At 39.6% G+C, this 14,381-nt stretch overlaps 1 protein-coding gene across 5 annotated transcripts in view; it reads right to left on the reverse strand.

The window, feature by feature from the left end:
• Positions 1 to 14,381, reverse strand: part of pde8b (phosphodiesterase 8B) — a 305,815-nt gene that overhangs the window by 55,012 nt on the left and 236,422 nt on the right. For all 5 annotated transcript variants that reach the window (XM_043707150.1, XM_043707141.1, XM_043707159.1 and 2 more), the window contains exons 5-7: positions 13,762 to 13,819; positions 2,439 to 2,527; positions 1,611 to 1,689 (exon numbers count right to left, since the gene is read on the reverse strand). In XM_043707150.1, the coding sequence (XP_043563085.1) occupies positions 1,611 to 1,689; positions 2,439 to 2,527; positions 13,762 to 13,819 (226 nt within the window). The remainder of the gene's footprint in view (positions 1 to 1,610; positions 1,690 to 2,438; positions 2,528 to 13,761; positions 13,820 to 14,381) is intronic.

A 14,381-nucleotide genomic window follows, 5' to 3' on the forward strand; every position in this document is an offset into this window, starting at 1 on the left:
CTGAATTGTTAACTGTCAAGTGAGACATGAAATACAGAGTAGAAGAAAATTTAAGTTAACTAGTTGCCGTTTCAAAGCTTTTGTTAGTATGTGGCATTGGGATATTTGGTCATCATCCAATAGAAATGAATTGTACAATTATTAATTCTTATGATATTTCAAAAGCAAACCAATGATTTCAATGAGAACATGATTGCAGATCTCTTATATTTCTCCAATAATGATGCCTTGTCATGAAAATCTAAAAGGAATTCTAAGTTTTTGCTAATAGCCCACCCCATTTGGAGCTCTGCATACTTAAAGAATGACCTCACTGGAACAAGGCTAACTTTAAGAACATAAGAAAAAGGGGCAGCAGTAGGCCCTCTAACCTGGCATAAATTCATAACATTGAGCATCAGAATTAGGCCATTTGGCCCTTTCAGTCTGCTGGGCCCTTTGATCACGGCTATGTTTCTCAACCCAATTCTCCTCCCTTCTCCCTCTAACTCTCAATCCCCTACTAATCAAGAATCTATCGATCTCTGTTCCAAAGATATTCAATGACTTGGCCTCCACACTCTTCTGCAGCAATGAGTTCCACAGATTTCCCACACGCTGGTTGAAGAATTTCAGCCCCACCGTTCAATGAAATCATGACTGATCTGCCGCAGGCCTCAGCCCCTCTTTCATGCGAGCTCTGCATAGCCCTCAATCTCTCAATACTTCAAAAACCAATCACCTCTTTAAATATTTTCAGTGATCGAGTGCCCAACAACTCTCTGGGTAGAAAATTCTAAATATCCAGCAACCGCTGGGAGAAGAAATCCTTCACATCTAAGTTTAAGTGTCCGCTTATTCTGTAACAATATGCCTGAGTTCGATTTTTTCCCAATAGTGGAAACATCTTCAAAACCCCTACTCTGTCAAACCCTCTCAGAATCTTGAATGTTTCAATAAGATCACCCCTCATTCTTCTAAATGCTAATAAATCATTGTCTAACCTGTTTTGCCATTCTTGATATGTCAACCCTTTTATCTCAGAATCAGCTTCATGAACCTCTTTTGAACTGTCTCCAATGCTAGTAAATCCTTTTTCAGACAGAGGGAACAAAACCAGATTCCAGGAAAACAGATGTGGCCTCATCAACACCCTCTGCTGTTGTATTAAAGGCTTCACTATTCTTAAATTCTAACCTCTCAGCAATAAAGTACAAAACTCCATTGAATTTTTAATGACTTGTTGCACCTGCATACTAATCTTTGTGTTTCATGCACAGGAACATCCAGATTCATCTCTGTGTACTTTTCTTGAAGTCTTGCTTCATTAAATAATGTTTAAATATTAAATAGTTAATAAATTTTAAATAAAGACTGAAGCTTATTGGAAATGAACAGTACATTGGAGATGAAGTCCAGGGGTTTCCCTCAGATGGATGCGGCCCTAGAGTTATGCAGATTAACTCGGTGGACTGACTCTTCTACAAACATTTATTCCAATGAAGAACTGTGTGAGCTTTGCAAGCAACATATTTTTGCAAAGAACAAGGGTGGATTTCAAAAATCTTAACATGAAAGTAACTAATTTAAACTAACCCATTTATCCATGATAAAAGGTAATGTTAGGTCACCTGGATAACATGATCTTCATTTGTAATTTCTATGGCCTCCTGGCAGTGCTCTAGGGCTGTAAATATGGAGTTGCATGCCCTGAAAGAAATAGTCAGAGTAACGGAAATTGTTGAGTGATAGATGCATTTTAAAAAATTACTTAAGATGATTTGTATTAAGAATGCAGGCATAAACCCCCAATAGTATGTAGCAGCAAATCACTAAAAAACTGATTCAGATATTTTACCCAATTGTCTGGAATCATGCAGCCTTAGAGTGCAGTACAAGGCAATTCAGTTCATTATTGTGATGATGGGGCTAGCCCTTCAACTCAAACTATCAATTTTAATCCTATTTCCCTTACTTTTATCTGTGTTTTTTAAATTCTGACAATTTAAATAAATGAATTCAATTCTATTTGAAGAGATATTGATGATCCTGCCTCAACAGTTACTAGTGGAAAAGCTTTCCTTCAAGATATTTCTTGCTTTCTATGCCTATCATCAGCTCTTGATCAATCAACTCTGGAAATTTCCCTGTAAGACAAACTTAATTTGCCTATAATTATCTGGTTTATTATTTTCTTCCTGTCTTGAATAAGGATGTAGTGTATATCCCTGTCTAGTTCTTCAACATAATTCTTAGTCCCAGAGATAATTGAAGAAACTATGATTACGGCACCTCCATTAATTTCATCCTCTACATCCTTCAGTATTCTTGGATTGCCTGTCATCTAGGGGCTGGTGATTGTTCTACACATTGCTCCATTAATATTTTAAATGCAGTATCCTGAATACCTTTTTCATTAATCGCATCTATAACATGCAGCTAGTGTGATAGATACATACCGCAGTTTGAATTGTGACCGCACCTCTCCATACTCCAACTGGATCAATTCATTGTAACATGCAGTTACATTGGGGTTCTCCACATATCGCTATGGATAAGGAGAAAATAACATTAAAGGCATACATTTCAAAATTCTGAGAAAAACCTTATAAATGCCTCACATGACCCTCTCACAAGGGAACACTAAGCCACTCCCATTCTTCTTTCGGGACAGGGGCAACCAACAAGGGAAACTGCAGGAATCAGTGAGGTGCTAACTCTCAGAGTGGGCAATGTTATCAATATTATTGGCAGAAGACAAAATGTAGCATTGGAAATATTGGATGATTGGAGGACGGAGGTGCAAGTAGTTTATCAGAGAATGGTAAAACTAGGAGAGATGTTGGACTCGATTGTTTTGGAAGGTGGTGGAGAGGTGCTGGACACAGGAAGATCTGCTCCATTTTACAGAGGAAGGGAGAAGTTTCTAATGCTAAATTTGTGGAGACATTTAGTATCCCACGTTGTGTTCCAACCTTTCAATGGGTGTCTGTCAATTTGTTTTTGTTAAAAAACCCTGATATCATTAGAAATAGTCCAATGGGATCAAGGACAAGGTTGGACGTGGCCTACGATTTCCACTCCTCTGCACTTATGTGGATTTTAATCTAATTTGGCTCCAACAGAAAAATCAGATTTATAACGTATTACAATGGAACAGTGGAATAGCAACATATGCTATATCAAATGATCGCAGAAACAATGTAAAATGAATCTAACCAAGGCCAGAACAGGCTAAGTAGTTGTCAGAATACCCAAGGATGGCTTGGAAAAACAGGGTCTGCTTTGTTAACAGTGTTAGATTTAATTCACACAGCTCAATTATTTTAAATAAATACTGAACAAACCATTTATCCACAGATGTAGACATTCTAATGAATAGAGAGACAGAAATTCCAATAAACACTGAAAACTAAACAGCATGGTGATTTACATTGACATATCATTAAACACAAGTGAGTTCTTTAATAATAAAGACAGACTTTATCAATTAATTTCATTATATACTGTAACATTCAATAGGCAATCAGCAGTTAAAGTGATTTATCGAGTGGGAGGTTGACCTTATTCACAGCGTTATAAGACCAAGGCAAAAATCACTGCTCACATCACAAGACATGAATACTGGTAATTACTTCAAACATGGCTAACTCAATGTCATGGCAGGTGTATTGCTTCCTACATGCCACATACAGATTTCTGGATCAGCCCCTTTACTGAATATTTCAAAACTATGGTATCTGCATTGAATCCTTGTCCAGTAAATGCTGTGAAAAAATGCTCCACTTTGGATATTTGGTGATAAAAGAACTCTGTGATACAGAACCCCACATGATACATGAGCCTGTACACAGGATCCTTGATGTTGGCCGATTGGAAAATATTGCTGAAAGAGGACAAATTTTGTTGAAGCTTTCTTTGTTGCACTAATCTGGACAATTTGCAAGAATACTGATTCAAGAAGAAAACCATGGTATATATACATATATTCTATGTTAGGACAGTGCTGATTTGTTGGCAATGGACTCTCATTGGTAGAACCATTGCCAACTACAATGGGCAAGGATTAGAGTTGGAGTTAACCACCGATGCTGATTGATAGTTAATGGCCAAACATAGTTAAATTTCAACCTAGACATTGATTCTGATTGGTTCTCACCATGTTTATTGAGCTGATAGTTCTTCTGAAAGAACAGGGCCTTGTATATAACATATAGGTTTCAGAACGTGCAAGTATGCAAAATTGCAAGCCTGACAATCCTAAACTGGTTATCAGTTTAAATCTTCAAATAGACAGGATTATTAAGCAAAGTTAACCAATTGTAGAATTCTATCAAATGTTGGACACTATGTTGCACATTTTGCTTGTGCAAACTGGTTGGATTGGTCAATTCATTGTTTGTTGTGAGCAGCCAAAGGGATATACTGCTTAGACCATAAGACCATAAGACATAGAAGTGGAAGTAAAGATATTCAGCCCATTGAGTCCACTCCACCATTCACTCGTGGCTGATAGGCATTTCAATGCCACTTACCCGTACTCTCCCCGTATCATTGCCTTGAAGACATTCAATATTCCAGTCTCCACTGCGCTCTGTGGCAATGAATTCCGCAGGCCCAACACTCTCTGGATGAAGAAATGTTTTCTCATTTCTATTCTAAATTGACCCCCTCTAATTCTAAGGCTGTGCCACGGGTCCTAGTATCCCTGCTTAATGGAAACAAATTTCCAGCGTACACCCCTTCTAAGCCATACATTATCTTGTACGTTTCTATCAGATCTCCCCTCAACTGTCTAAACTCTAATGAATAAAATCCCAGGATCCTCAGCCATTCATAGTATGTTAGGCCTACCATTCCAGGGATCATCTGTGTGAACCTCCGCTGCCAGTGCCAGAATGTCCTTTCTGAGGTGTGGGGCCCAAACTTGGACACAGTATTCTAAATGGGGCCTAACTAGAGCTTTATAAAGTCTCAGTAGCACATCGCTGTTTTTACGTTCCAATCCTCTTGAGAAAAATGACAACATTACATTTGCTTTCTTAACCACGGAAAACTTTATTGCTGGAACAGCACAGCAGGTCAGGCAGCATCCAGGGAACAGGAGATTCAACGTTTCGGGCACAGGCCCTTCCTCAGGAATCATTGTGGCATTGAGATCTGTGGCAATGAATTCCGCAGGCCCAACACTCTCTGGATGAAGAAATGTTTTCTCATTTCTATTCTAAATTGACCCCCTCTAATTCTAAGGCTGTGCCACGGGTCCTAGTATCCCTGCTTAATGGAAACAAATTTCCAGCGTACACCCCTTCTAAGCCATACATTATCTTGTACGTTTCTATCAGATCTCCCCTCAACTGTCTAAACTCTAATGAATAAAATCCCAGGATCCTCAGCCATTCATAGTATGTTAGGCCTACCATTCCAGGGATCATCTGTGTGAACCTCCGCTGCCAGTGCCAGAATGTCCTTTCTGAGGTGTGGGGCCCAAACTTGGACACAGTATTCTAAATGGGGCCTAACTAGAGCTTTATAAAGTCTCAGTAGCACATCGCTGTTTTTATGTTCCAATCCTCTTGAGAAAAATGACAACATTACATTTGCTTTCTTAACCACGGACTCAACCTTCAAGTCAACCTTTACAGAATCCTGGATGAGCACTCCCAGATCCCTTTGTACTTTGGCTTTATAAATTTTTTCACCGTTTAGAAAATAGTCCATGACTGTATTCTTTTTGCTAAAGTGCTTGATATGACCTGCCAGTTTTGGGACATTTGGTGAATATACTTGGTATCACATTGGTGCTGAAATTCATATATCACATTATTCGTTTGAGAAATAGGCAGAATATCTCTTTACCTTAACAGCAACATCCTGCTAGCACTGAAGACCACCTATGTTACATCTGGATAGTGGCAATGTGAAACAGCCAACTTTACCTGTTGCTCAAATAGTTAGACTGAGCACTTATCAAGACCATTGTCTGGCCTTTCAGGAACTTACATATTATGCAGTGAGAAGTAAGCTGGTCAGGGAAACCACTGCACAACAGGATAGCTTTAGTGTATTACATTTGCATGATGACAAAATGGAGTAAGCCCCCTTTATGAGGTTGCTGAAAAGGCTCATCTTTTCGCACATAGGACTGTAGAAATCCCAAGATATATAATGGCCAGTGAAGGTAGGCATACAGTAGGCAGTAATAGAGAACGCCTAGCCAATTCTCAGCTAGGAATTGAGACCAGGAAGCTCATTTTTGTATTCCATTTTGCGAGATATTGTGTTATAAGATAGTGTGTTATAGGTTATCTTTATTAACTCACTCACTAGCTCACTATTTTCATTAATACAGGATTGCCGTTTATTAATTCATAACCCTTTACTAACCCGTTATTTAGTATAACATAGTTTCATTCATTCTATGATAAAATCGTAATCCAAATTTAAAAACACCACTTTCAAACCCATGACTGCATTTCCACACCTTGTCAGTCCTTGCTACAAGCAGTGTTTACCTCTGAATAAGTGTAGCATACAGAACAATACCATCCCTATCAAGTCTCCATGAAACATTACAATATTAATCAGCCCTTACCAACCATCTCTTGGACCTGACTAGATTAAGTGCCTGTTAAATACTTTTGCTGGGCCATTATCCCTTTAAGAAATTAAGTGACAAAACAGCGCTTCCATGAAATTGCATGAATGAATGAAACTCATACCGTCAAATAGTAAATAAATCTCACAACTAAGCTGCAGTAACCAGTTTAATATCCTTTATTCTTTTATTAAGTACGGGTATCATTTCTAACTTATTTAGAGCACATAGGCCTACTATTTTTACTAACATTTAATAATTTAAAAGACAAAAGGACTAACACCTCCTAATTATGTCAGCAGACCAGAGAGATGTCCCATCAGAAGTAGCAGCCAACTCTTAGCACATGTTTTAACCCATGTCCTGTCTCCTAGGACAGAAGCCTCTCAAATCTTTGTCTACTATTGATAAAAAATGTAACACCATAGTAATGGAATTATAATAAATGTAAGAACTGTGTATAAAGGGGCTCTGGTAAGAACTGTAATTCAGGATTCTACTGCTGCCTCGGATTTGAGCTGTGATTGCTGAATAAACAAAGTAATTTTCGCCACTCACTGATTCCGGTTGTGATTTGAACATGATCCGACAATTTCAAGCATCAATTTGAGTGCAGATTGGATCCAATTAAAACATGTAAGGAAATTCTTACATGCAGCTGCAGATTCAAATATAATAAATGTATCAACTTAACATGGAACATATGCTAGGGGCAGGTGATTGGGTGTTATTCCATTGAATGGCCAGATCATTTCTCAGGATATTTCACGCAAATCATGAAAGGCTCTCAGTCAGTCACTCTTGGTCTTGAAAATTGCCCAAACCATCTTAAAAGGTATCTCAAATGTTTGAGCAATAGATGATGCTAGCTGTTTCATGCTAGTACTATGCAGTAAAAATGAAAGTGGTATTCACCACTAACAGGATGCTGCCATCAAGCCAAAAATTGTTTTGCCTCTCCCACAAATAAAAAATGTGGTATATGAATTTCAGTGCTGTTGTGATGGCAGGATTGTAGGCTGCATGTCCCAAAGACAAAAGGTCACATCAAACAGCATATCCCTTCAGCAGTTTACAAAAAGCAAGGTGCTGTCAATACCCAATGAGCCTGCAATTGCAAAGTTGAAACACATGTCCAACATTAGATATAATTCTGCAATTAGACAACATTTGCTGGATAATCCTGAGTGTGCAAAGAATTATGCTGACAACCAATTTTGGATTGTCAGTGGGCTTGCAATGTAATGCACCTGTACGTACTGGAAATGACATGTATTAGTATACAGGGTGCTGTTTTCGGTCAATAGAAAAAATCATCCACATGTAATGCCTTGACCAATCAGAGTCAAAATACTTGAATATAATGCATTATTAGACATCAGCATGTTCTAAAGCATTTCCAATTATTTTTGAAATGTGATCACCACTGAAAGTAGCCTAGCTGAGGAACTCATAGGATGTTTTCAGGGTTGAGTCTTAGTACACCATGTTCTGGAGTTGACCTGAGAGCAGGCTATGCGTGGCCTGCTGATGTGTAACAAGACACCATTATTTAATGATGTGGAGTTGCCAGTGTTGGACTGGGGTGTACAAAGTTAAAAATCATTCAACACCAGGTTATAATCCAACAGGTTTAATTGGAAGCACACCAGCTTTCGGAGCGACGCTCCTTCATCTGGTGCTAGTGTGCTTCCAATTAAGCCTGTTGGACTATAACCTGGTGTTGTGTGATTTTTAACCATTATTTAATTATCTCATTATGAACGCAAGCCTGGGGCAGTGACCATGCCATTAGTTTGAAATGCAGAGGAATGAGCCTGAGAATATTTTTAAAAAATTAAATCAGGACAATTATGAGGGAATGAAAGCAAAGCTAGATAAAGTGAATTAACAGATTAAAAAATAGATTGATAGAGATGCAGTAGCAAATATTTAAGGGCTTTTCAGAATACATGGAATAGATAAATTTCAATGAATAAGAAAAATTCAATGGGTTGGACCCAACATCTGTAGTTCCTTTCTTAACATGAAGATTAAAAATAGCATCAGATTCAAAGAAAAGCACATAATTCTGCAAAGACAAGTGGCACATCAGAAGATAGGACAGATATAAAAAAGACAAAGAATAACTGAAAGATTAATGAGGAGAGGAAATTAGTGTACAAGAGAAAGCTAGCCAGAAATATAAAATCAGATACTAAGAGTTGCTAGAAATATGTATAAGTAAATAAAGTGACCGTTGTTCCTATAGAAAGTAACACTGGATAATTGATAATGATAAAAAAGGAGATGGCAGATTAATTAAACAGATATTTTGCCTCAGTCTTCACTATAGAGGCTATAAATAACATTCCAGAAGCAGATATACATCAGAAAACTGAAGGGAGGGATGAATTCAAGAAAATTACAATCACCGGAGAAGTGGTAATAAATTAATTGTTGGAGATGTGGGCTGACAAGTGTCATAGAGTCATAGAGATGTACAGCATGGAAACAGACCCTTCGGTCCAACTCGTCCATGCAAACCAGAATCCCAACCCAATCTAGTACCATCTGCCAGCGCCCGGCCCATATCCCTCCAAACCCTTCCTATTCATATACCCATCCAAATGCCTCTTAAATGTTGCAATTGTACCAGCCTCTACCACTTCCTCTGGCAGCTCATTCCATACCCATACCACCCTCTGTGTGAAAAAGTTACCCCTTATTTCTCTTTTATATCTTTCCCCCCTCACCCTAAACCTATGCCCTCTAGTTCTGGACTTCCCGACCCCAGGGAAAAGACTTTGCCTATTTACCCTGTCCATGCCCCTCATATTTTGTAAACCTCTATAAGGTCACCCGTCAGCCTCTGACGCTCCAGGGAAAACAGCCCCAGCCAGTTCAGCTTCTCCCTATAGCTCAAACCCTCCAACCCTGGCAACATCCTTGTAAATGTTTTCTGAACCCTTTCAAGTTTCACAACATCTTTCCGATAGGAAGGAGACTAGAATTGCATGCAATATTCCAACGGTGGTCTAACCAATGACCTGTACAGCCACAACATGATCTCCTAAATCCTGTACTCAATACTCTGACCAATAAAGGAAAGCATACCAAACGCATTCTTCACTATCCTATCTACCTGCGACTCCACTTTCAAGGAGCTATGAGCCTGCACTCCATAGAATCCCCACAGTACAGTAGGAGGCCATTTGGCCCATTGAGTCTGTACTGATTCTTCAAAGAGCATCCCACCGCCCTACCTTAATCCCTGTAACACTGCATTTCCTCTGGCCAATCCACCTAACCTGCACATCCCTGGACTCTGTGGGCAATTTAGTATGGCCAATCCATCTAGTCTGCATATATATGGACTGTGAGAGGAAAGTGGAGTACCCAAAGGAAATCCTCGCAGACACAGGAAGAATTTGCAAACTCCACACTGACAGTTTCCCAAGAGTCGAATAAAATTCGGGTCCCTGGTCCTGTGAGGCATGCCCGAAACGTTGATTTCGCTGCTCCTTGGATGCTGCCTGAACTGCTGTGCTCTTCCAGCACCACTAATCCAGAATCTGGTTTCCAGCATCTGCAGTCATTGTTTTTACCTGTGAGGCAGCAGTACTAACCACTGAGCCACCGTGTATAAGGTCTTAAAAGGCTTGTAAGATTGTTGCATTGTTTTGAGATTTCCAAAACCCCTTTGATTTGGGGAAGGTTCCCTTAAATAGGGAAGCTAGTGAATGTAACTGCTTTTCCCAAAAAGGAGGGAGACAGAAATCAGGAAGTTATAGACCAGTTAGCTTGACATGTGATTTTGGAAAAATGTTAGAAGCTATTATTAAAATGTTATAGAACATAGAATAGTACAACATCTTCAGCCCTACTCTAAGATCAGACTAACCTACATATCCTTCATTGTACTATCTTCCATGTGCCTATCCAAGAGTCGCTTAGATGTCCCTAATGTATTTGACTCTACTACCACCGCTGGCACTGCATTCCATGCACCCACCACTCTGCAGAAAGAACCTACTTCTGACATCTCCCCTAAACCTTCCTCGAATTCCTTAAAATTATGCAACCTCATGATAGACATTTCTGCCATTAGAAAAAGTCTCAGACTATCCACTCCATCTATACCTATCAACATCTGTACACCTCTATCAAGTCACCTCTTATGCTCCTTCGTTCCAATGAGAAAAGCCCAAGCTCCCTCAACCTTTCTTCGTAAGACCTGCCCGCCAGTCCAGGCAGCATCCTGGTAAATCTCCTCTGCATCCTCTCTAAAGCTTCCACATCTTTCTTCTAATGAGGTGACCAGAACTGAACACAAACATTTATAGTTAAACACTTGGATAAGTTCAAGTAATCAGGCAGACATTTTTTAGCTTTTCGTTGTTTGTTGCTTTCTGAAAGGGCAATTGTCTTAATCAAACTATTGGAATTATTTGAGGAATTAACACATGTTCTGGCCAAAGAGGATGTACTGTGCTTAGATTTCCAGAAGACATTTGATACTGGCTAAAGAATATTTGTCTTGGGAAGAAGGAGAAAATGGAAGAAGGGTCTGGAAAATATGGGCTTTAAATTCAAATTCACTCTACAGCTTGTGTCATACTGGCACTGAACTCTCCTGAGCTTCATTGAGTATGGGCTTGCTGCCAGTTTCCAGTGCACTGTGTATGTCATTTGCTATCCTTCTTTAGTCTACTTTGATGAAGCTTAAATACATTCCTTTTACTTGGGAACCTGGATTCTAATGTAGAGGTAAATGGGTTTTTGGTTGTCAGTGAAGTGAAGGTCTTATTTCTTTTCAAGAAAGCTTCAGAAAGTCATTTTGGAACGTGAAATAAAGACAGCTTTTCCAAGATTAAATGAATGATTGTGTTGTTACAATCCAGCGGCGTTTTGGATTACAAAATGAATAAAAAGAAATTACTTAAATAGAGCTTCATCTTCTATTCAATTGAAGAAAAATATAAAGGCAGAAAAATAAGAAATGGTGTTCAAATTTACAGTCTCCCTTGTCAGGCAAGGCTCCAGGTTTTCTTAAGATCTTAGGGTTTCTGTAAGGTGTTCCCGTCTCTGAGCTGTAATGAGTCCCCATTCTGGGTCCAGCCAATGCCCCAGGAGTCCCTGGCTCTGCTGCCACCACCTCAATGACATAATTGGAGTTGTAATCTGGGCCCACCACACAGCCAAAGCTGCAACTGCCAACTCACTGACGTCACAAGGAATCCCAGCTCCTGGCTGATTGCAACCATCACTCCCGCTCCAGCCTCCTCTGCGATGACAAGAAGAGTTGGATGAGTTGGACTGAAGGGCCTGTTTCCATGCTGGAGAACTCCATGATTCCTGCAGACATGTGATGGAGCTATTAAATACCAAAAAGGAACGATCACTTTGCTGGGAGTGTATGTTAGGTCCTCAAACAATCAGACAGACACACAGCCCTCCCCTTGATCCAACCAAAGCTGTGGATACAATATGTGGACGATATGTTCATCATTACCAAAAGCGCTAGATTAGTGGCAACACACTGACATATCAACAACATTTTCATCAGTATTAAATTCACCAGAGACGAGGAAAACAACAACCAACTGCCATTTCCAGATGTAATGGTGGAAAGAATGACCAACATGAATTCCAAACCAAGGTTTACAGGAAGGCAACACATACAGGCCAAATGCCTTAATTTCAACACAACCATTCCAATGTCAATAAAAAGAGCTGTGTCAGAACATTATTTGAATGAGCAATACCACACTGCAGCACCCTGGAACTACACAAAAAAGAAGAACGCCACGACAAAGTTTTTGCAAACAATGGATACCCAATCAGCTTCATCCGCTGATGCCCATGGAACAAACAACATCATGAAGTCACAGTACAGCCAAATACACTGGTCACCCTATCTTACAATAAGAACATATCAGAAATTACAAGTTTCCTACGACCTCTCGTGATCATGGTAGCACACAAACGCACAACTACACCATGTCAACTGCTGTCAAGGGTGAAAGACTTCATAGCTGCAACATACAGAACCAACATAATATACAAAATTCCATGCAGTGACTGCCACAAACATTACATCAGACAGACTGGAAGGAGATTCCACAAATACGCAAACACCAACTGGCAGTAAAATGTCACGATCAACTCTCACTCATCTCCATACACTTAGACAAGGAGGGCCACTAATTCGACTGGGATAACCTAACCATCTTGGGACAAGCTAACCAAAGACACACAAGGGAATTCCTAGAGGCCTGGTTCTCAACCTGGAATGCTATCAACAGACATACAGAAATGAATCTTAAATATGAGCCACTGTGGACAGGACCGGAAATGTCACAACCCAACATAACAGACTGGGTGAGATAAAAAGCAGAGTAGAACAACGTCACATTGGAAGTCGCACTGATGATGTTACCTAGCAGGGTGATGAAACATCTGCAAACAAATCAACCAGCTTGGTTGACAAACCAACCATCACATCTACAAACCGAACTACAAATCTTCACAAAAACTTTAAAAGGCTCAAAATCGCAGATATGAGAGTTTTGCCCGAGGATGTCAAATTTTGTTGATATGTATTTTTTGGGCTTTTTCAGATACCAAGGATTTTCTGTATATCATATATGAAAGGTGCTGAGATTTCATGACTGACTGGCCTTATTCTTGTATTTGAACGCGCCTCAGTAAAGAGTGTCTCTGTAGTTCACATTTACAAAAACAATTTCAAATACCTACTTTCCCTGTCATCATCAAGCTGAGATTATTTAATGGAATAATCAATGACAGAAAGCTTTAAACAAAAAGAGAACTGCAAAAAGTGATAAATTAAGCTTTTTTGCAGTTTTGAAGTGTGTAACATTTCAAAAATGTCAAATTGCAATAATCTGCATTACATTTGGCTACATTCTCTGAGTCTAGCGTTCATGAGAAGACCAATGTTTATGCATTTTGAGCCTCTATACACGAATATACATTGAGCAAGCAATATGTCAGACTGCTGTGAAAAGCGTACAGGTGCAGATTCATCAAGGAAGATGAGGGTGACTTGCATTTTGCAGATCCTTCAACACACTCCAACTAATCTGTCTGCTGTTGTACCAAAGAATAAACATGCTTTCAGTCAAACAGCTGCAACCATGAAGTGAATGATGGTAAGCAAATAAGGTAGAGTTTTATACCCTGTTGAAACCTGCATTAAGGAGGGGCAAGACTGAACTCTCCTCTTGATCGTTACACCTGCAGGAAGAAACAAACAGTGAAGTTTACATCGAACTGCTCCCTCTGAATAGTGTTCTATCTGCTACTGTTTTATATATCTGCCCCAGAAGTACTGGGGATGAACGTAAGACTTCTCCAAAAAGGACACATGGACAGCAGTGCACTAGTGGGAATGCAAACTGTGGGAGATCCTAACATTTCTCGTAACTCAGGCTGGAGCTGAATACAGCCGGCGAGCTAAGTGCTCAAAGGGATAGTGAGCCACTTGCTACATCAGGAAGTTGCTCTGTTAGCAAGCTAATCCAGAAGCTGGGAGTGAAAGGAAGGTGTGTGTGTCTAGTTGTGTGTGTAGGGGTGGAGACATGGGGTAATGGTGTCATCATCCAATGGTAATAATAGCAGGCCTTTTGTAGTTTTGAGAGGCCAGGAGGAGTCCAAAAGTATATGCCAGGTGTTAATGAGGATGTCTTTAGCAGTCATTAGCAGCAATATTGTTTGGATGGAATTTATCCAGGTAAAAATGAGTGAAATGCTTGCGTGATCTGCTTTTTTTCACAGAAATTCTTTATGGGCTTTTACA

Source organism: Chiloscyllium plagiosum, chromosome 2, assembly GCF_004010195.1.
Source record: "Chiloscyllium plagiosum isolate BGI_BamShark_2017 chromosome 2, ASM401019v2, whole genome shotgun sequence".
NCBI classification, from domain to species: Eukaryota; Metazoa; Chordata; class Chondrichthyes; order Orectolobiformes; family Hemiscylliidae; genus Chiloscyllium; species Chiloscyllium plagiosum.